The following is a 24,259-nucleotide window of genomic DNA, read 5'->3' as shown; positions in this document are numbered from 1 at the left end:
AAGGGGAGCACTTCAGCAGCGACCTTATATAGTACTGAGGTAAACATCACTTGCTTTTATCTTTTCACCTTATAACATTTTGGGGCAGCCATACTATATATATCCTACAATATAATTTTGCGTTCCCTTACAATAGTTCATTATTTGCATTCAATTTTGTTTTTTAAATTATTTTTTCATAAGTAAATTTTACTTTGACGATATTTTTTTTAATTTTTCTCAGGTAATTATTTTTTTTTTAATTTACTGCAAAACTGATAATAACGCTCAAATTATTTAAAAAGTTCTATATATTTTTTATGAAGGATGCTTTAGAGCAAAACGTATTGAAATTATTTAGTTTTACGATGATAATTTTACTGAAATGAAAAAAGTATTGATTTCTGCTGTATTGTCCTGACTACTATAAAAAATAAGAATTGATATAATATTAACAAATAGATAATACTTTTGAAAAATAATTAGAAGTAAAATTATAAATAAAACAAATATTTTATGAATTACTTTTAAACGTTTATGTTTTAAAACGTACAGTTTTAACAGATAAACATCTCTGGAGAAAAATTCCGTAAAATAAATCACCTGTAAATTCCTCAAATAACAGTTATCCTCGTAATAACAGTTTTGGATTAATGAAAGAAAACTGAAAACTAAAGATCTAGAGATGATGTTTGGAATAAGGAGATTAATCTCAAAAAGATATTAAAAGCTGCCAAGTTTGATATAGCAATATTGTTTGAAAAAAAAAAGAAAAAGTTAAAAGATTCTGTAAATTTAAATGTCTATATAATGTTGTTTACCGGTGTAGGGTAAAAGCAAAGAACTGAGTATCCGCAGTAATAAAGAGAATTTTAATAAATAATAATATCCTTTCGCATAAATTTATAAATAAAAGAATTTTTGTATTGCATATAAAGTTGGTTAGGAAAACTTTGACTAGTCAGACTGTACGCAGCGGAAGAAAATCATAACGACTACAGTATAACTTTTTACGAGTTTAATAACATTTTGAATGGAATTGATAAGAAATATTACTATATTTTTTTCTGGGAAGAGTTGATAAAGTGAGGGTAGATGGTGTTGTGAGAACATTTGGGGAATTGCTGTTTATCTAAATGATATTTCCCTCGTTGACATTTCTGCAACAAACGAACTGACAATTACTAATATAATTTTTCGTCATGAAGAAATAGCATACATAAAAAAATCTGACGTGCAAGAGGTTTTAAGTATGAAGCATAAGTTATAATAGATAAATAATTGATTTTTTACTCAAAAAGATGTCGCCTTTGGTAATGGAAGGGTATGAAATAAACACTGAACGTTTCTTAATAATTTAAAAAATTATTTAGATACAAATATTTCAGAAAAATAGTATGGAAAATCGAATACAGGACAGAGAAAGTTTTAGGATTGCTTGTTAAGAGATCCTAACATACGGGACTTTTATAAGAGGTGAGCAGATCAGCTTATAATCCGGTCTCTTAAAAACCCAAACTTAAATTCTGAATGATGGTCAATTAAATCAATTTTATTGAAATAGTTGAGGTGTAAAAAGAAAGATAGCTCACAATAGGAAAATTTTTATATACTGAAAATGGGACTTTGCTGCAAACCCCAATCATAAAAAAAAATGCTTATTTAAACTACCTTTTAAGATGATTATAAGCTACTATCTAACAGTGACGAATAAGGTTCTCCAATTTAAGAAGCAGGGTCGGGATAAAGTTTCGGTTGACATGGAGCATGATATACATGGACAAAAAGTAAAGGCGTATAACATTCTAAAATAATAATTCAAAATTTTAATAACGTCAGGACTTTTAAGATGTACCAGTCATTATGGAACAATCAAAAGACAATTAGGAAGATGGGTATGAAGTTGTAGAAATAACCTATAGAGATTACAACTATGGATCGTATTTCTTTCGGAAGAATTATTGATAAAAATTTAATATATGAAAAATTCTGGTTCTCATATCATAAAAGTTGAATTATTTAAATATGCTACTTTTATTCTGCTTTACAAATTACCAGATTTCACAAATTTATGCCAGTATTCATGTTCTTACCTGAAGTGAACTGAAGTAATGATTAAAAGTATATTATAGAAGGATCTAGAGACAAGTGTGACAACTTAAAGTAATTGGCCTTTTAAATGCTGGCTACAAGAAAATTTCTCATCGATTAAGGAAACATTTGAAGCAACCCTGATGGAAGAACAAAATTATTTAGAAAAAAATCGATAATATACGAGCTGTGTATTTTCAGTTTCAACGTCGAGAGGTCTAAGGTTCAAATCTTAGTAAAGGCAAGATACTTTTATACGAATTTGAATACTAGATCATAGACACCGGTGGGTGTTCTTTGCTGGTAGGGTTTCAATAACACCACACACCTCAGGAACGGTTGACCTTAGAGTGTACAAGACTACACTTCATTTTCGTTCATAGATATCATCCTCATTCATCCTTTGAAGCAATAACTTACGGAGTCTAAAAAGAAAGAGAGAGAGAGAGAGAGAGATTTAAGAAGTACTGGGAATACAATGTCCCGATATACATAACGTTTGTAGATTTTGACTGAATTATTGAGTTTAATGAAATCAAAGAGAATATCGCAGAATTTAATTATAGTTGTACACTGTATTTACAAATACACTCCAATACGAATTCGAGGTAAGAATGTCCTCTGTTAACCTCACTTTTTAATCTATATTGACAAAATCATTGATAAAAAGTGAAACGCGATTCAAATTTTTATGTTATCCCCTTGGATGTCTTATTATTTGAAAAAATGGTCGTATTTGAAACCTCCAAAAATAATTTGCTATTGTCTGTTGATTTATTTGGTCTTGAAGAAATATATTTAAATTATTATTTTTTCAGATGAAAAAATTGATATATCGATTGGGGGTTTGTTGAAATAAATAATTTACGGACAAAGGTAAATTCTGATAATGGTAAATCAGTCGACCAAGTAAATTCGTTTAGTTCCGTGGATTTGGGTTGCAAGCTGTCTTTTTTTATGCTGATGACGTTCGACAAATTTTAGCAATTATTTGGACTAACCAGAGAACCGTGATAAGTACTGTAAGAAAATTAACTGTACTTAAATTTTATAAGATTATGAAAGTTGCAAATTTTGTTCTATAGATTAGCAATGTAGATCCTGACTATTTCTCAAAGTAGACGAATAGAAGCAGCTGAGATAGAGAAGTTAAGACTTTTAATTGGCTACACGTTGCTGTATTATGAAAGAAAAGATTATTTAAGTAATGGATTTGAATGTTACTCTAAATACAGTTTATAAATCCACAGTAGAATGACATAACCATCTAATAAGAATGAATTCAGGCAGAATAACAAGGAAAATTTATAATTATCATCCTTAGAATAGATGAATTCTGGTAACACCTAAAAAAATTAGACAGATAATTTTTCTAAATTATCGGCAGTGGACTGATTTGAAGAAGTTCTAACGAAATAGCCTTTTTTTAATTACATCATTGATTTATAATTGTATTTAATAATGCAATTTGTTTTAACCGTATTAGAACTTAATTTTTTTCGTATGACATGCCTTCAGCCTAATAATTTGTTGTAAATGATGATGAATTCAAAAATTGTTCTGAATACGGAAGAAGGAAAGTGTATTAGAATTGAACGATGTCAACTATGAAAAAAAATTTGTTAAAAATAATTTTGGTTCGGTTTATCATAAAAAAAATTAAATAACAGCTTTACCAACGGCCATCACCGAAAACATTTCAAATTAAAATATTAGAATTTTATGATAGTTTCAACAGATTAACTACGCAAGAATAACCTGTATATTTAATTAATTTTGAAATTTATTAGTTTTTTTATCAGTATTAAGAAAAAAGACAAAAATTAACTGTGATAATAAAATAGTAGCTACTCTCAATTTCCTTTCATAGTTAATGTAGAGGAGCTCTTAACCACGCCCAAATTCCCCAATCCAATTTTGCCTCTCTGTAGTTTCCCTATTATTCGGACTTTATTTATTTACTTTGTTTAATCTATATAGAAAGTCGTCTGGAAAAACATATTGACTATGTTAAACGTATAAAGTCTACTTTATACGTTTAAATACTATGCTAACTAAAAAGTGTATAATAATAATAATAAATTAAATAAATAATAATAACAATATCAGATAAATGTAACGTAGCTACCATTCATTTTGTTTTTTAAGATGATTTATTATGTAAAACTAACAGAAAAGTCAGATAATAAGCGAATTAGGAAATATAGACAGACACGAATTAAGCGACAGATACGACAAAATGAATCATTAAATTCAATATTTTCTTTACTTATTACCGAAGTGTATCAATCCTCAATATTTATATCAAATTAAATTTAGAAGCTTGTTATATTACGCAACATCTGGGCAGAAAAAAATTATTATGAAAAAATAATGAATTATGTGAAAAGTTTAGATTCATCATGTTCACATGTGAATTTCATGTTTCACGTTTGAAATTGCGATATAACATTATATCAGGCGACGTATACTTCAAAACGTGTTTATAAATGTAAAGTTATTGGAAGGATTCATAGCCGTAAGACGAAAAAGTGAACGACTGTCAATAAAACGTAACCGAATACAGTATTCGCAACGCTTGGTTAAACAGCAAGTAACTTATTAGAGTATAAGAATTGTTAATTAGTATTACAAATAGTGTTTTTCATTTATTTTAAAACTTATTATCATAGTCAATGATATATTTAAAATTTTAAAAATTATTTTAATTTAAAAAAAAACTTTATTTATATGTAAAAAAAAATTTAACATTAACATGGGTCTCACTGTATTTCCCTTCTTGTTGGGGAACTACTACGACAAGTTAAATTCTATCTTATGTCGACAGACAGAATATTCCTTGGACTTGAATTCTAATAGTTTATTATTTTACAAGATAAATTAAAACTGAATGAGTGATTCGAAATGGCACGACAATCTTTCAAGACATGAATCTATAGCCAAAAATAAGAAAAAGTTCATACAAGCATAAGTCAGAAAACGGTTCGTTAGAAAATTTCGGCTCGCGAAACCTTTAGCCCTGCTTTCTGCACCCACTGTGAAATTAAATCGTACTAAAATCTTGCGGTACAAATCGGGCAATACATTCGGCGTTTTGTTGTGGTTTTTGATCTATGAAGAATAAAAGTGGTCCCAGACCTCAATCTCAATTAGGTTTTAAGAAAAACGGGGGAAAAACACAGAAAATATACATTTTAGGTTTGGAATAAAATAGCTTTTTTAATTTACTAATTACTAAATAAAGATTTCTAGGTAAAATTGTAGAAAACTTAATTTTGAGAAAAATGAGGTAAATATCTTCTATTAAAATTAAATACAACTTTGAGAAGTTTAAATTTAATTAGAATCAAAACACACAAACTGGATTTTAAACGGAATAATTTTTATCAATGTTTGAACATAATATAAATGAAAATAAATAGAAAACGTATCATTAAAAGAAAAAAATGAATAAAAAATAAATTAAAAAAATAATAATCACAAACTTTTTGGTTTTTAATAAACGTTATTCATTATTAAAACGGTTACTTTATAAAGCTGCAAACATTTCTTTAAACTCAATGCGGCCGTTATTCTATTAAATGTATAGTACAGCTAGGTAAATCCATACTAACTGGGCACATGTAATAGCATCATTATTATTCCTAATAGAAGCTCTAGCTTCTCTTATACGATGTCTCAATTCTTCTTGTGTACCACCAATACGACCAGAATAGACTAACGGCTTCAACCAATCCCAAAGGAAAAAGTCCGTTGACGTGAGATCAGTAGATTGAGGTGGTCATTTTACTAGTCCGTTTCGACCAATCCAATGCTTACTAAATGCGTTATTTAAATGATTCATCGCATCACGAAAGTAGTGAGCTGGTGTGCCATCATTGGAAAACCTCAGCTGCACTCCATCTGCAAATGGAATATTATTCAAGTGTTCATTTGTTTGCAAAAAAATGCAAGTATCGTTCACCATTGAGCATTGGCGGTAAGAAAAACGACTTTAGGACATTATCACCAAGACCACACCATACATTAAACGAAAAGTTTGCGTTGGAAATGACGTGTAGCAGTCTAATGGGTATTATTTCTGTCCAAATGAATATTCAAATGCTAGACACTAAAACAGATAGTTAATTGTTGATCAGCTATTAGTGCCAACCTATGATAAAATAAATTTTTTAAAAATATTTTAGAAGGATGTCTTTCAAATTTATTTTTATAATTTTTAACATTTGTATATAAATTTTTCAGTTTAAAATTGTATCACTTTTCCGATCCACTTGTGTGTTGTCTTTAATTAAAGTTAAGACTTCTCAAATTTGTGTTTAATTTTAATAGACCCTATTTACATAAATTTTCTAAGAATTAAATTCTCTACAATTTTAACTAAAAATTATTATTTATCTATTAACAAATTAACAGTTATTTTATTCCAAACCTAAAAAAAGTGTATTTTCCGTGTTTTACTCCAATATTAATAAAATCTAAGTGAGGTAGAGGTCTGGACCACTTTTGTTCAATTTCTTCCATCAAAAAAACATAAGAGAGCTACAAATTTACCGCTCCATTTGTACCCAAAGAATTTTAGTACGGTTTAATTTCACAGAGGAAGCAGAAAGCAGGGCTAAATGTTTTGCGAGCCAAAACTCGCTAACGAACCGTTTTCTAAACATGTTTATATGAAATTTTTCTTTTATTTTTGGCCATAGAATCATAGCCCAAGAGATTGCCGTCAATTTGGTATCACCTGTATATATTAACGACTTATACAATTCCACAGTTTATTATTTTTTTTTATTGCCTAAGTACAAAACATGAACTGAGAGAACTCAGTTCTGTAATTTAATAGTTATTACTTTCATAAAATCTTCAAGTTTAAGGCTTTAGAATTCCAGGAATTTTTTTTGTTCAGTCTCATACAAACAGATATTGAGACAATATCATAAAATGAATCCCAATGACCAAATGCAAGATTAAATAGGATTAATTCAATGTGGTATCTTATCATTTTAATAACTGAAACAATATTAAGATCATTTACTATTTAAAAAAAAAAATCGATGTTAATTTCATTCATACTGGTTTCAAACTATTTCAAACTAATTATTTTCCAAATAATAAAAGCAGCTAGCTATAATTCAAAATTTCATAAGATATAAATTTTATAAATATTTAATGTTTATTGTTTAATAATGGTGTCTGTTCTTGCCTATTTCTTAATAATAAAACAAAGCAATAAGTATATATATAATAAACCTAGTCAATTTACGGTAAATTTATGATTTACGGTTGTTAGTTATTGAATAACTTTTAATTCGCGCAGTATAATCCTTAAAACAGTATTTGTTCTTTCATTCAGTTTTAATGTAAACGTTAATAACTGTGTTTTTATAAAATATTTGATTCCTAGTCATCCAATAATTAGAGATTTTTAATTGGTACTTCAATAATAATTTTTGTAATATAACTAATTTTGATAATGCCTATAAACTGGAATTATTTTACTAACACAAGTATTAAAAAATTCTTTTATTTCAGCTATATCATTGAATAAATGTATAAACTTGAGAGGAATTTGAATGAAAAATATTTTGTAATAATAATTCCATTCTGGATTCAAAGAGTCAACCATTCTTCGAAAGGATTATTCCACCTGTTTGAGCTCAATTTTTCTGCTCATATCTAAAATGAAAAATTACTCAAAGCCAAATCATTGTACTTAAAATAATTGATATAAAATATTTACAACAGCCAAGGAATATAAATTTATCCACGTCATCCAAAATATTATTAATAAAACGACCTAATTTTATAATTTCACATAAAATAAATAAAGAAATAAATTTTAATTTGATTTATATAATGATAATAAATGTTAAAAAATCTTCACTAGTTACTAAGAAATAGTAATATATAATAGTAACTAAGAAAAAGGAAATTTAGCAAATGCTTCTATCTCAAAACGATCTATTTTTTGGTATGAAAATTCAACAACACACAATGCAACCACGGCGCTCACGTGTGGACAATAAAACACAAAAACTGGAAACCAAAAAATTTGAAAACAAAGTTTTTTGTAATATCTTTTAAAATTACGTAACACAACTTATCTTTTTCATTAAAACCTGTTGAGTTCCTTCCCCATGAGGGCTTGGAGTTTAGTGATCTCACACCGAAAAGTAAATCATTTTCAGGAAGAAGAATTTGCTAAATATATTTTATTTTTTTGTATAAAATTTGTTTCGAAAAGGCATTTATGATAATTTTGTTCCACTGACAAAAAAACAAATTTTTATTAATATTTCAAAGAGGTTTCTGTAAAAATTGGTTATAATTTTATTTTCGTTAAATTTAATTTTTTTGCTAAGATACCGGGTGACTCAAAAAGACTTCACAACTCAAAAAAAAAAACATTTAAAAATTGATTGAGCTAACTTAAAGATTCGGTTAAGGAATCAATCGGTAGCAAAACACATCACGTTTTGAATCACATAATTGAATTAGTACCGAATTTGGCCACCAACGTAGTCACCAGTCTCGTTAAATATAGATACATTTACTGGTGCGGAACGTGCTCGCTGTCTTTTTAGTTTCACGATTTGCATTCAGTAACTGCAGTTCAACAAAATTTTCGTAGAGAGTACGCTAGGATCTTCCTAGTAAGCATACAATTTACTCTTGGTACCAAACCTTCGTTCACACAAGTCGTTCAGTTAAACATACAACATCATCAGGACATCCACGCGTCTCTGAAGCTGCTGTGGGAGAACTCGGAGAAAGCTTTGTACGTAGTCCAAAGAGATCAATTCAACCTGCATCTCGTAATACTGGCATTCTACAAAAAACTGTTAGGCAGATATTACAATAACGACTGAACGTTTCTTTTTTTTTGTTTTTAACTCTGCCTCCCGGAACCGGACACGCAATTAACCATTAACAGAGTTCCATCATTTTGTAAAAATGACGGATAGAACTGCAGACAACGATACATTTTTAGACAGTGTAAATTTTATTGACGAGTCGCAAGGTGTAACTGTCGAATGTAGCGAAAACCCACATGAAACTTTGCAGCACATTCGTGATATCCCGAAGGTCAATGTTTTTTTTGTGTCCTACGCAAACAAAGACAGTACGGCCCATTTTTCTTCCAGGAAGCAACCGCAAATGATATATTTTATCTGGATATGCTTAAAAATGTTCTAATTCCTCAGTTAGACGATGATGACCAAGATGGATGACATTACTATAAGCAAGACGGGACACCACCTCACTACCGTCCGAGATTTTTTTGATACTCGATTCCTAGGTTCGTGGATCGTTAGTGAAGGTCCAATTGCATGGCCTCCCACTCCCCAGATTTGATCCCACTATATTTTTTCTGTGAGGTTTCATTAAAAACCGATTTTAAATACCACCTTTGCCTGCTCATCATGTTGAGCTAAGACTTAAGACTTAAGCCAAGTGGGATGTATGTCGTATTAGAAATGGAAACCATATCGAACCAACGTGAATGTTGGGGGACAACCTTTATGTGTTTTTCTATCAAATGAGACCGCAACCGAATTTGTAAGTTATCTCAATAAATTTTTATATGCTTTTAAAATTGTGAAGTCCCTTTTTGATTAAAAAGGGACGTAATTAATTTTACCTGGTACATGATGAAGGTGACAAAGTGGAACAGGTTTTTTTTTTTTTTTAAAGGTTAAGGAAGCAAATGCCAAAAATTTATTTTTTATGAAGAATGAGAAACAATTTGATAATTATTGCAATCGATTTTAATCGTGTAGCTAGTCATTTGAAAGCCACTGTAAAAACAGATTATGTTGTTCACATGTATCAGTACGAACAATAAAACAAATATAAATCGAGATAATAGGGATGAATTGAAATAAACAAAGCTCTTTCGCTTTTAAATCTGTTTTAATGTAATGATAAAATAATATTTAAAAAAATAAAACTATATCAGCCATTATTCACAGATGTAACATTAATTACATATACCGTATACAGATTCGAAAAATTATTTCAAAGTCATCCATCTAGTAACGAAAAGCTAAATAACAATAAAATTTATAACCGATTAAATGTTTGGTACCTGTAGAATAATTTATCCAATTTTACCGATAAAAATTTCAATTTATTTTGTTATTTATTATTATTTATTTTTTTTGGAAACCACGTAGTTCTTTCATAAAGTCACTTTAAAATGTTAAAAGAGAAGTAACACAATAAAATACAAAAATTCTGTATTTAAGTTTTATTACTATACACCCGGCAATGGAATTAGCTGGATAAATTCCTTCTTAAAACGTCATAAAATGTTCAGTGTAAATACTGGTAGAAAAATCATTCAGATCGGCCCAGCGGTTCTTGAGATTTAAAAAAACATCGATGTAAACATATGCACGAATGGGATTTACATGTAAAGTACTTCAAGTGCCCATGCTTTGCTGAATGTTTTCCCCATATATAATCTTACATCCAGTCACAGAAAAAAACCGTTTTTCTTTTCCTATTTTGCATGTGCTTTGTTGTTATACTAAAAAAATATTATATTACTTACCAATAATTTAATTTAATCTTTTGTGTTCCCTATTTATAATTTACATTCTGATTTTACATTTCATTTGAAACTGTTTAATTTTTATAAGACATGGTGTCATTGTCTCATTTTTCAAAACAAATTGTCATCATGCTTTTTCTTGCTGCAACTATTGAGGAGGAAGAATCATTATAATGATAACTTATTTCTATTTTTTTTTTTTAACAATAATTTTGTTCATATTCATAGTTAATAAGTACTTATCTGTAATTAATTAATTGTAATTATTTATTAACAATATATTTACTTCTTGTTAGTTAACAATTATCCACCATTTGTTCGTTTTATTCTTTACATCACTCTAGTGATTTTTCTAAATTAAATTTATGATCCGTGCAACTTTTACCTAATTATTTCTTAAATAAAATGTTTTATTTTTTAACTTTTATTTCAACTTCCAAAATAGAATTTTTTATTTTTTAACTTTTATTTTACTTTCCAAAATTATTGTTTTTAGAGGTAATATCTACCAAAAGACATTGTTTAATTAAGAAAAAAGTAATTAAGAATTATAATAGTAATACGATGAGAAAATGCAATAGAATACCGTTGTATTCTATTTCTTGTTCGGAAAGTTCTGAGCCTGACAATGAAAAGCCTGACCATTTTTTTTCTATTTTTTAACGTAATCATCTCACAATTCTATACATTAGCCCACAAATTATCCAACGTTTTAATTCGATATTGCGATTTGTCCAATTCTGCAAAAAAAAATGGTTGTCTTAGCATTAAAATAATCTTTTTAAGTGAATCTTCGTAGAGCAAGCGATTTATTCAGGTATGGGAATAGGAAGTAATCACTGGGAGGCAAATACGGTGAATAAACAATTCAAAGCATAGCTCATGGAGCTTTCCAGCAACAACCCGAGGTGTGTGTGTGTGTGAGTGTTGTGTGTGTGTGTGTGTGTGTGCTGACGCATTATGTTGGTAAAAGAGCACTGCTTTTTTGTTCAGATGTGAACGTTTAGCCTGAACTGGACCTTTCAATCGATCCAGAAATAATATGTAATGCCCTCTGTGATAGTCCTGTCTTTTTTCTGGTAGTTTATGACAACCACACCACGCGAACCCTAAGAAACCGTAACCATCGCACAAGAAACTGCTGCCTCTTTTTTGGCGCACTTTCACCTGCTTTCACCCACTGTTTAGTCTCCGGCATGTAATAGTAAATTTATATTTCATCTACTCTTGTAAAACGTCACAGAAATTCAGTGGAATCACGTATAATTTTTAATTAAGTTTAAAAATTAAAAAAAAAAAGATCACTTCAAAAAGTCAATTTTAAATTTTGGTTGTTTATATTTACTATATAATCTATATTCAATGCACCCCAAAAAATCGAGACTTGCATTTCTTTAAGGAGGGGAAATAATTTATCTGACCGATTAACACATCACTACTAGGTGATTTAAATAAAAAAGTGATAAAAATATATATATTTAAAAACTTATATATGTTTCATGTGTCCGACAGTATACTTTACACTTAATAGTAACTTTAAGGTATGCTAAGAGACAGACATTTTTCAAAAGAAACCGATAGATAAAAAACTAAAAATATGTAAATAATTGAGAAAGTTAATTTTATGTTAATACGGTTCAATAATAATAATAAAAAAAAAAAAACAGTTGGAAGTAACAATAATGATTACTTTTATTTCATAAAACAAAGATTTCGGGAAATAATAGTTTGAAGTTGATTGTTAATCTGTGCATATCTGTGCATGACATAATAATTACTGATAATTCTGTAGAATCTATTGCGAATACTACTAATTATTAATACTAAAAATACTGAACGCAACTGTTGGTGGCAGAGATGTATATAATCATACATTATTACCTATAGTAAACTTCAAATTACATGAAATCTGATCCGTTTATGCAAGTAACATAATGTGCAAAGATGAACATTTTATTTTATGAGGTGGAAAATAATGACAAAGTGTTAAATATTATTAAATAATTTTCTTTTATTTAATCTATAAATATATATTTATTTAAATTAATAATTAACTGAACAAAGCGAAGTCATTTTAATGACAAGGATATTCTTTCATTTCAATATCTGCTCGAGCGGCAGATTTTGAAAAAAAATCAACAAAAGTAATGATAGCTACCTTGGCTTATGATACAGTAATAAAAAAAAAACAGATCTCAGCCCTATCAAAAACAGCAATTAACAATAAAAAATAGAATAATCTTGAGAAAAATCCTTTGACATAGAAAAATAAGTGAAAAAAATTCAAATTCAGAAGTAATCAATCTTTTCATGTACAATGAAAACTGAAAAAAATACAGTTTCCATCAAAACATAGCCAAATTTAATAAATCACCTAATGAGAATGAATGATAATAAGTTGACAAAATAAATTTTCAACAAAAAGAAACGAAAATTAATGGATCTCAGTTGTTAAAAAAGACCTTAAAGAAATGAAAATACCTGATGGGATAGTAAAACATAGAACGTTATTCAGAAAACTGATACAAGATATTGAGAGTTTCAAAGAGAAAGGAAAAAAATAACTAACAACGGGTGATTAGAAAGAGAAAGCAAAAACAATGTCAAAGAATGATCAGTTATTAGAAGACCAGGAAAAATACATCCAGAAAAGAGAGAAATGAATGCAAAATGTTTCTTCAGTGGTCCTCAGTCGGTTAAACTCGAAAAACAAAACTATAAAAAATTATTAATTATTTACAAATATGAATCATTTGTATTTAATTCGGTTAATCTCTCCGTAAACCATTAAATTTGTCTCATAATACTTTTTTTCTTAATATATTCTAGCAAATTTTAAAATTCTGAAAAAACATTCAAATGTTTTTTTTTATTCTGAAAATGAGACGTCAGCTACAAGTTGTACATAATAATATTTTTCTCTACCCACTTTTATCAAAAAGGAGAGAGTAACATAACAAACAATTAACTCGTTATAATCTGTGACAGGGAATGAAAAAAGAATATTCCTTTCTCAAGAATACATCATATGTTTTATAACGTAAAGTTTGCTCTGGAATTTTTGGTGTTTTTTTGTCATAAAAACAGTTTTTGTAGAAAGAGAATAAGTATGCTGGGATAGCTCAATTCAACAGGATATTGAATGGCATAACTGATTTTTACGTATTTATTTAACTTTCTATTTCTCTCTTCTAAATATATTTTGGGTTAACCTAGAACGTAGAGAAAAGTTTGAATATGGAACAGCTTCCAGCTGCTCTAGTTAACTGAGTTCCTTGGCATTTCTCCCGCCACCACCTCATTTGGTCGCCCTAAAGCATACGACCGAATGTCTGTGTCACAAACGGTTACTGAGCCTCGAAACAGTTTAGCGACCAGTATCCTAAATAGCTCCTAGAGCTTACCTAACAGCGTGAGCTGTTAGGTCGCGGTGCCATACACCACCGTTTTACGTGTCACAACCGCTCATTTGTCATATATTTGCTAAAATGGGTAGGCGCACCCCATCAACTACTAAAACATATATATGACATCCATAAATTAAAATTCATTTCATCTAAACAGCAATTCGCTCCCACGCCTAGGTCGCTGAATGCCGGCAAGTGTCTGTCCACCATATTAAAGCGCTTGAAGCCTTAATTGGCTGGTGGTCAACTATATATATCTCTAGGTTAGCTTCCCACCCGGTCCAGTTAAAGAGGATAAGGCGACAACTAGTAGTCTCTGTCAAATGTCGTCTACAAAACGTGTCTTCGAAAAGGGATCCAAGAAAGCAGTTCGCCGCAAACCTATTAGAGACAATTCTGTGTTTGAAATGAATGATGTTTCCGACAGCGAGATTGATGCTATCACCACTGATTTGCAGACAGCATCTGTACCATAGCGGTAGACAGTGCCAGTTTTGGCGAAAATTTCCCGTTTTGAATCAATCCTTCATTTCCTTTCTTTTTTTTTCTGTCTTCACTTTTATTTCTAGTTTTTTTCCTTTTTTGCTTTAGTTTTCTTTTTTAAATGTTTCATCAATGTGCTATTTTCATGATTCTTGTTAATGTTTTCTACTATACTGCTGATAGAAATGTTCTTGAAAATTACTTTGTGTACGTTCTACGTTCTACCATTAAAAGTTCTATATAATAATAATATAAAATTTCTGAAGCATTTCGCTGGAGATTCCTTTTTAATGTGTATACATATATATATATGATATAATTTACTTAAGTTTCCAACAAAAATGTAACCAATTTAAATAAAAATTTTATACAGAAAAAGTATCAAGACATTACTAAAATAAAAAAATAACAATAATAATTTAATGAAGTTTTCACAACTGACCATGATCGGTTCCTGAGAAAGATGTTGAAGCCTTTCTTCATGATTTTCTAATTCGGTTAAACGATCTAATAATGTTTGTAGAATTATTGAAACTTCATCCCTAATAGATGCTTCAAGGCTAACACAAAGGTGTGTTACGTTTCTAACATGTGCCATAACACGATCGTCTCTAAAATCATAAGGAAATCGTTCGGTCCACTTTTTTAATAAATCTACAACACTCGGCAACCAAAGTCCAAGACGATCCTGTAACAAAAAAGAAAAAGGTACTAAGAACTTATAATTCTTAAAAAGTAAAGAGAATAATACAGTAGATAAATCAAATAAAATTTTTAAAAAAATAAACTTTATTATTGTACATGGATAACAAAATTTTACTTGTATTTATTTTAATTACTCGATATAAGGATGTTTCTTATACTAAAGAATGTTTGTAATGTACACCGTAAGAATAAATAGTGTAACTCTCTACCATTCAACAATTTTAACTAATTAAGACAAAGTTCAAAAACCATCTACAAAACGTAAAATCGAATAGATTTGTAATGCTTTTTTTTAAATTATTTTTCCCCTACCAATTGGCTGGACCCACATTAAAGTATAACACAGGGTTGTCCACTCTAACGGGACTTCCCGTCAACCCGCCGGTTGCATTTTTTCAGGGCTTGCCTCTAATCCCTAGGACAAGGTATCCAGGCGCGACTACGTTGTGCCTAAACCCCACCCTAGGGAACGAGACTCGGTCTTGACGCCAATGCCTCCAATGTGAGCGTCTCATAAAGGGAGCCCACACCGGGTCTCGGTCTTTTTCGCAAAGAGACGAGGGAGTCTCAGTGCCTCATCACTGCCGTCCATCCGTGCAAGCACAAACGAATGGTAGCTCAGCAGGAGGCTGAGCTACCATTATCTTATCCCCTCGCCACCCCATTCTCACGACCCCACTGCTTAGGAATACGCGTGATGAAATTTGTTGTCGCACGGAACTTCTCTACCCCGGTCAACAAAAGGTCAATGATGCCCAACCATAAGGGCCCAGTGATCAGTTCACAACCATGACGTTCGCTGCCCCACGTCCGGCGATAGAACACGACGTGCTCCTATGTATCTAACTCCCCACAGTGTAGACAGAAGGGGTCATCTTCCCTCCTTCTGGCGTGCAAGTACACCCGGAACACGCCGTGGCCAGATAAAAATTGGGTCAACCAGTAGCAGACTTCGTCCCAAAGTTACGGTTGACCCACGGCACGAACTGCCGAATCAGCCGGTGTGTCCATCGTTCCGTGGAAGACTGATTCCAACGAACATCCCATTCCTGGAATAATCGACTGTGCATTTCATTCCTGTCCGCTCCCTGAAGAACTCTGATCCTCAGAGTTCAACAAGCTATTGTAGTGGGGGGGAAACCCGCGTTGATAAACGCCGCCTCGGTCGAAACAGAATAGTACGTGGTGACGACGCGGGGAACAATCCGCCTCTGTACACCTTCGATCATCCGACGACTCCAATCGCACCTCATAATTATTGACCAAACCATGACTACATACAATAGCATCGAATTGATGACATGAATATATAATAACCGTTAGATTTCAGTCAATATAAAAAGCGATTACATCGAATTATAATCGATTAAATTAACTAGTAGTCTTCATATATAAATATATACAAACGTATCTATTTTTCTATTTACTTACAATAGTTACTCAGTTTAGTTGAGCTATTTATTTCGAGAGAATAAACACAAAATCTCTTTGGTAATTATGATGGATTTGTAAAGTGGATCAAGTGAACACAAAGAAAAAACGTCACACGAACAACTTTAACGATTATTTTTAAAAAACTATTAAATATTATCATCAATATTAGTCATTTAAAAGATATTATTCCATGTTTATTAAGTCTTCAAAGAAAACTTCTTGAACAGAATTCACAACCTTGATTACGCCTTTAAGTAATCATCTGCTTATTAGAATTACCTTACGCATTATTTACAGTTTAAGAATAAATTTACCATAATTTCAGGTTCAGATAAATTATTAACCTTTTAATAAGATAAGTAATTGTATTAAGAAAATGTATCATAAACCCAAATACATTACGGAATAAATGTTAAACGGGTGTTGTCTGGATCTGAGAAAAAACTAAATAATCATCGATAAATTTTATGCTAAACAAACATTTTAGGCTTGTGTATGAAGAAAATTTATTACAATCATATACATATTAAATTTATTTATCTTATTATTTATTAGTCGTACATCCAGCTCGGCTCTGTTAATTCTTCATCTTTCAAAAGAGTGTATTTCATCTCGATAAAATATTTCTCATGAATATATCTCTTGAGGAATAAACCAAAATTTATTGAAAAATTGCTTGAACTAATGGTTTATTATTCACATCAGAAATAAATAGAAGGAAAAAATTATACCGATTATCGTAACGATTAATAATACGGGGAACCGACTCCAGTATTTCCTGGGATATTATTTATTATAAGCTCTAATTAAAATTAGAAAAAGAAGTAAATCATTTGCCTGGTACAAAAAAAAAACGGATAAGAATTCTTGCGATTGAAATATTCAAAACATAAAAGTCTTTAGAAAAAAAACACACCATGAAGCAAAATATTTTAAGAAAATTTATTCAAACTTTTGTCCTAGCATGAAATATTACACATTCCAGTCAATTGGCATCCAGTCACAATCAAGCATCTGCATTCAGATCTCCGAATGATCTTTTTTATTCCAGTAAACTTTTGTTGAGAGAGAGGGACAGTGTAGAACATATATTTGTAGAATTCTGCGTATACTGTTCATACAAATATATTTCCACCTTTTTAAGTCGCATTACAATTCAAATGTATTATGCTCATACATTGCCATACTGTACATACATTACTATATTCTCTGCTTATCTTTTAACACAATTACTCTATCCCACAACCTCGATTGTCTTTTTTTTTACAAATTCTTTTTTTTCTTTCTTTACAGTTATTACCTAGTACACTCCAGTTCTTACTGTTACTCAGTGTTATTACCCCGCTTGGAGGCCTTCTCTCGTAAATTATAACTTTAGTCTTTGTCGATATCAAAAAAATACACGAGTCCGGTTATTTTAGACGTAGATTTTATAATATTATAAATAGCGTGAATCCTAATGCTTTAGTTTATATAGACAGCTCTAAACAATATAATTTTGTTGGTTGTGCTTTTGTGGTTGGAAATATGACCTTCTCATCATCATCAGTATTTTCGTCATGGTAATGTATGTTATTAATAAGGACTTAAATATAACTAGCGCAACATTTCGACACGTACTTGTCTGTTAAGATTCCATTACTGCCTTGCAGGCGATTAGTTATATATACTCCAGACAACACCCTGTTGCCTGTAAGATACAGTCTGATATTTCTGATATGACTCAACGTAACATAAGGGGTGAGCTTCTGCTGGTTCTCCAGCCGTATTAGAATTTCAGACAAAGAGCGCGCTGTTCGTGCAGCAAAAGTGGCTTTCACTAATCGCTTTTTTTTGTACTAGCTTGTCTATTTTCTGAAGAATGTGGTTCGTGATGAGTGGCAAAGTGAACGGAATACTACTATCAAGAACACTATGTCACCGTGGAGTTTTCATGCAGGAATAACCGCCCAGAGGTGGTTATTATTTGCCGTTTACGATTAGGGCATTCTTATTTCTTTTTTTTTGTTTAGCCTCCAATAATTACCTTTCAGATAATACTTCAGTGAATGAATGAGGGTGATATGTATGATTGTAATTGAAGTGTAGTCTTGTACAGTCTCAGTTCGACCATTCCTGAGATGAATGGTTAATTGAAACCCAACCACCAAAGAACACCGGTATCCACGATCTAGTTTTAAAATCTGTGTAAAAATAACTGACTTTACTAAGACTTGAAAGCTGGAACTCTCGACTTCCAAAACAGCTGATTTGGGAAGACGCGTTCACCACTAGACCAAGACGGTGGGTTGCGATTAAGGCATACTAAACTCGTTCATTGACACCTCATTAATCGGACGGATGCAGCCTTTGTGTTTGCTGCGACTGCCAACTAACCGTATACCATATCCTTGTGAACTGTGTTTGTTATGCGGTATTACATTGAAAATGAAAATTAGGAGCTAACATCCAAAATATTTTGAGAAACAATTTGATGATGTTATCGAATGTCTAATTATTTCTAAAGATCGAGCATCTGTATTAAAAAATTTGAATATTAGTACAATGTGTTTCTTCTATTTTTGTCATTTGGCCAGATGGTAATTTTATAGTTTTAAGTTAAATTCTTAACCCTGTTATCTCATTGAGGTTTTATTTCGCTTTTACCATACGGCATAGACACATCTATGCTGTAGAGGAATATTATTCGTTATGATAGCACGTGATAATTATCGATTTTACTTGTTTTATGTTATTTAATTTTTAAGTTTGAATTTGGTGTTTATGGCCTAAGTTGTTTATTATAGTATTATTGTGTCCGGGCGCTGATAACAACACTTCCTTTTACTCCTGGGGAAAAGAAAAATTTACTTTGTACACAGCCTTCCATTACCGAATTAACTAAATCTGGATAACTTTATAAAGCATGGGTTCATCTATATACAAGATCTGTAAAACAAAGTATTCTATTCTTCTTATAACCTCTTTATTTCGTACTTTTTGAACCCATCTAATTTTTATCATCCTCTTAGAACACGACATTTTAAAGGTCACTCTTTTCCTTAATTTTCCTACCGTCCTAATTTGCGACCATAGATTGACATATTTAATACAATTATTTTTTCTTATGGAAATAGTTCTATATCACAATTAAATTTTAATTCTATTAAATAAATTTTAATTCTACATAAAACATTTCCTTGTTTATACCTGCCTAAATTTTACATTATTATCTTATTCCGTCCAATATTTGTAATTTTACTTCCTAAGTAGCAAAATTCTATAACCTTTGGTATATTGTGTTCCGCTTAGTATTTGATATAAGTTCCTGTTTGAAATTTGACAGAACCATATTCATCAAGACCAGACTATTTTTTTTAAATTTCAACGATAATAGTTTCCGTACTAAAAATCGAGGATAGATTGTCTAGAGCGGAGGTGGTGATGTTCGGTCATGAGAGAAAATGTGTGATGCAATCCAAAGAATTATCAGGAAAGAATGGTGTATTGTTTTATAACATTGTTTTAATAGGCTGCTGTGTGAGAACTGTGAGCAAAAAAGCAGGTAAACGTTATCGGTAATTAATTTTTTATGTGTGAAATTACAAGCGGTTGAGGTGTAGCAAATAAATTGGCAGCATAAATTGTGGCATAATTGTTTCATTTTTCTCAGTTTTTCAAGAAAAGACGGTTTCAAACCCAAGCTCTTGAACCGCAGCAGAAAGAGTAATATATGCGACGAGGTAGTATGCAAGTGCTCATTAGTAGGCAAAGACATCAAGCAGTTATAATTTGTATAGATTATAATTTTTATAATTTGTATAGCCATACAATTTGTGTAGATTCAGTCTGACCGAATAAGATTATAATTTTATAATTACAATTATAATTTTATAAAAGTACAAATTCCACTCCGGATTATTTTATACTTTGAAATTTTTTATTTATCTATACAGAGGCATTATTTAGGTTAGACCTTGCGATTGGTAGATTCAAGCTTTTTTAGGGACTCACAGGACGTATCCACTTTGTAAAATTTTATTTATAACTTACAAAACTTTAGTTCATAAAAATAAATAAAAATAACAATTATTGTTATTCGATAACTAATTTTTCATTACTAGGATTTCTTAGTATAGTTTCCGGGTCTACGTTGCTAGGCGAATCAAATGGGTATCGGTGAATGAAATGCCAGATTACTGACAACGTATGATTTCTTCGACGAGAAGAAATATTAACTGCTGTTCTATAAAAAAATAGATAATATTATTAATATCATAGTTATTCGTATATTGTGACTATACTGTAGATTTACTATATTTCATCAAACAATAATATTCAAAAAATTAAGCATCCTGGAATAGTCGCTTTAATATTGGAAGGACAGGTAGAAGGGATATGTAAAACAAATTGTTTGGGATATAGGATGTAGAGGGTATGCTGAAATGAAACGACTAGCACTAGATAGGGAATCTTGGAGAGCTGCATCAAACCAGTCAAATGACTGAAGACAAAAAAAAAGCTTATTATGTGAAACGTTTATTAAGTGCAATAAATTCAACGCATTTATAAAACTTTCATAGCCTATCCAACTGTTTGATTCGATCGGATGATTTTGGATAGAGACTTCGTCGTTACCTCTATACTCCCAGTACCTTGTATTTTCTTTCTACTATCCTTCTAAAAATATCATAACGGATTTTCCTCCCAAGATCTATTATTTAAACTCGTTCTTCGTCCATTGTTTTTTTAATTAAGCATTATTCTAATTCCATTTATCATAATAAATTTTTTAATTATATATTTCAGATATTTTTATAGAGATACGGAAAGAAAGATTAGCTTAAATAAATTGAATTAAACATAATTTAAAATTATTATTGCCGACAATAATTTATTATAAAGGTAATGAATCCTGAACTGAACAAATATTCCTCAAAAACGGTGATAAAGCAGTTAGTAGATAACATAATTACGTGAAAATTTCTGGTAAAATTTGTATCAGGTAAAAGATAGTTACAGCATTTTCTAACGATCTGTCACAAATGTTTCTAGGTAAGGGTCTATAGGCAATAAATTCGTCGAACCGAATTGTAGCTGTGATTCACCGTAAGTGTACTGATCCCGCCCTTTTAAGCTCAACTGTTACGTACGACTTCCTTCTGTCACTATATATTACTGATCCGTCTCATTTCGTTTTATGGCCTCCATTAAAGTTTTAAAAAGATTCGATCCGTGTGCTTATCTTTATAAAATAATTCTTTTATTTTCAAACACAAATTACTGAAAGAAATATAACCCTAAAATTATTCTTGTAGGTAGCTTTTATTCGGAGATTAAAGTAATACAGGTTTTGTTTTTCAACAAAGTAAACGCACACTTTTACACAGTTCATTGTTCCAGTTAATTGTTCTGTAGGAGTTAATTCAATTTTTTCATTTTGTGAATATCTTTATCGACTGTTCTTGAAAAAAGAAAAATCAATAAGAGTAAAAAAAAGACATAAGATGTGAAACATTTATATGCTAGAACGTATTTTGTATCTTAGAACAATTATTAGATTATTAAAACTTATCTTAGAATAATTTTTTGCATTTTAAGATATAATAAGAATATTCATTCCGTATTCCACAATTAACCGATAAAATATATTGTTGCAGAAATAAAAACATCCAAACTTCAAAGAAAATGAACCGGGAAAACACACAAAAAAATAATTTACAGGTTTTTATTATTTGGTTGTACACAAAATCCATCATAAATTGATAATAAGTAATATTTTTTGGTTTTAATATTATTAAATCTTTATATTTATAATATTTTATTAATTATTTGTACGTTTATTTGCGTAAATCTCAGGAATTGTTGCATATATGTGAATTTTTCTTTTGCTGATGTATTTATTGTCTTTGTCAGAAAGTTTAGATTAATTTTACTAGTAAAATCAACATTACATGAGAAGTATATTAAACCAAAAGTGTTTCTATTTTACAGTACAGTAATATTTAATAGGATAAATATGTAAAAGAAATTTTATTTTATTTTTTTTTTTTACAGAACCATTGATATTAACTGATTAAGGTGTTCCGGAATATTATCAGACTGATAAAAAAAGTTTTGGAAATTTTTTAAAAAATTATTCATTATAATTGTTATGGCCGTTGCGATGTGGAGGACCATAAAACCTTTGTGGTAGGTTTTAGAGCGAATATGAAGTGCAGATGCATACGTGATGAATTGAAACAACGCCTGGTTGCTTATTGCATTGTTATTTAATATCTTGTCGTCTTGACATTTCGATAACATATGACCGAACATGTAACACATATAATTAAATTTAATAGCATATAAGTAAACTAAAATAAGCGTTCATCCGAACGTTAGTATGCTAGTCCACCCGGACTGAGTGTGCAACACGACCGCTCTGGGTCTGATTCTGGCGCCGAATGAATAGAAGGTCGCTAAATCATAATGACCACTCCTTGCGGTATTATGACGTAGGACATGGTATGACCATCGTATGATCAGCTTGCCTGAGAGCCCTAGCCCTCGCTAGCAACACGCGACAGTACAAGTGGAACGTAACAATAGTTACCTAGCAATTATGTAAGACCATTTAGACCAACGTACTCGTACATTTAGACCAACGATTTAACTTTTTATACCTTCAGTGTAATCCGATTTGAACAATTCTGGAAAATAAGCAGTTGTTTAGCTTTGACCACATAATTTGAAGAGAACTTTCTTACAGTGAGCCATTTATTCAGATTTGAGAAGAAACGGTAATCGCTGAGATCCACATCCGGGGAATATGGATGGTGAATATGAAAGCACTTCAAAGCTTAGATTATGGAGTTTTTCAACGATAACGAGATGTGTGTGAAGGCGAATTATAGTGGTAAAATAACAATATTTAGGTTAGATATGACAATTAGAATGAATAGCACCATCCATCCGTTCTGAATTAAATCGTAATACTGCTGGAAATGGTCCTGCCTTTTTACAGGTCTATGAACACCACGAGAATCACAAAAAAAAAAAATCATGCCTTTTCCTGCAGATAGAACCGTTAATGCTTTTTTGTGAGCAATTTTACTGCTTACACTCCCTCTATGGAAGCTGTTTGGTATGTGGGGTGTAATATTTTAGTTATCGAGAAGTCATTCTTCTAGACGGCGTCTCAGAAGTAGGAAAAACTGTAACTAAAGATTGTCTGCAGAGTAGTGTTTTAGAAACCCCTGTTCTGAGTTGCTGAATTCGATTCTTTCATTCAGTCAAAGTTACCCAGTAGGTACAAAGTCATCGTGTATGCAGATGACGTGCTTTTGCTGGTTATATGAGATTAAAGGAATGAAAATTTAGGGCAGCAAAGGGTTGCAAGATGTTCCAGTTGTGGAGTTTACAATATAAAATGGTATTTAAACCAAAGTAAACAACGATGCTCTAGCTCAAGGGCAGACTAGGTGTTATACGACGACCTCGGTTATCAATGGCAGATCATCGAATTAGATAAATCTCCTCAGAAGTATCTGTGTGTTGCCCTGGATGAGAATTTTCGATTCAAGGAGCACTTACAATATGCTGCCAAAAGCCTGCATATTCTGCTTTCTTCGGTGTTCGGAGA

At 30.8% G+C, this 24,259-nt stretch overlaps 1 protein-coding gene across 1 annotated transcript in view; it reads right to left on the bottom strand.

Moving 5' to 3' along the window:
• The window catches only part of LOC142322750 (ras-GEF domain-containing family member 1B-like), a 213,570-nt gene that overhangs the window by 174,130 nt on the left and 15,181 nt on the right, over window positions 1-24,259 (bottom strand). The window contains exon 2 of the mRNA XM_075361824.1: window positions 14,960-15,205. Coding sequence (XP_075217939.1) covers window positions 14,960-15,205 — 246 coding nt within the window. The remainder of the gene's footprint in view (window positions 1-14,959; window positions 15,206-24,259) is intronic.

This window comes from Lycorma delicatula, chromosome 4 (genome assembly GCF_047948215.1).
Source record: "Lycorma delicatula isolate Av1 chromosome 4, ASM4794821v1, whole genome shotgun sequence".
Lineage (NCBI taxonomy): Eukaryota > Metazoa > Arthropoda > Insecta > Hemiptera > Fulgoridae > Lycorma > Lycorma delicatula.
The sequence above is the reverse complement of the archived record's forward strand: the minus strand, read 5'-3'. Positions and strand labels throughout refer to the sequence as shown.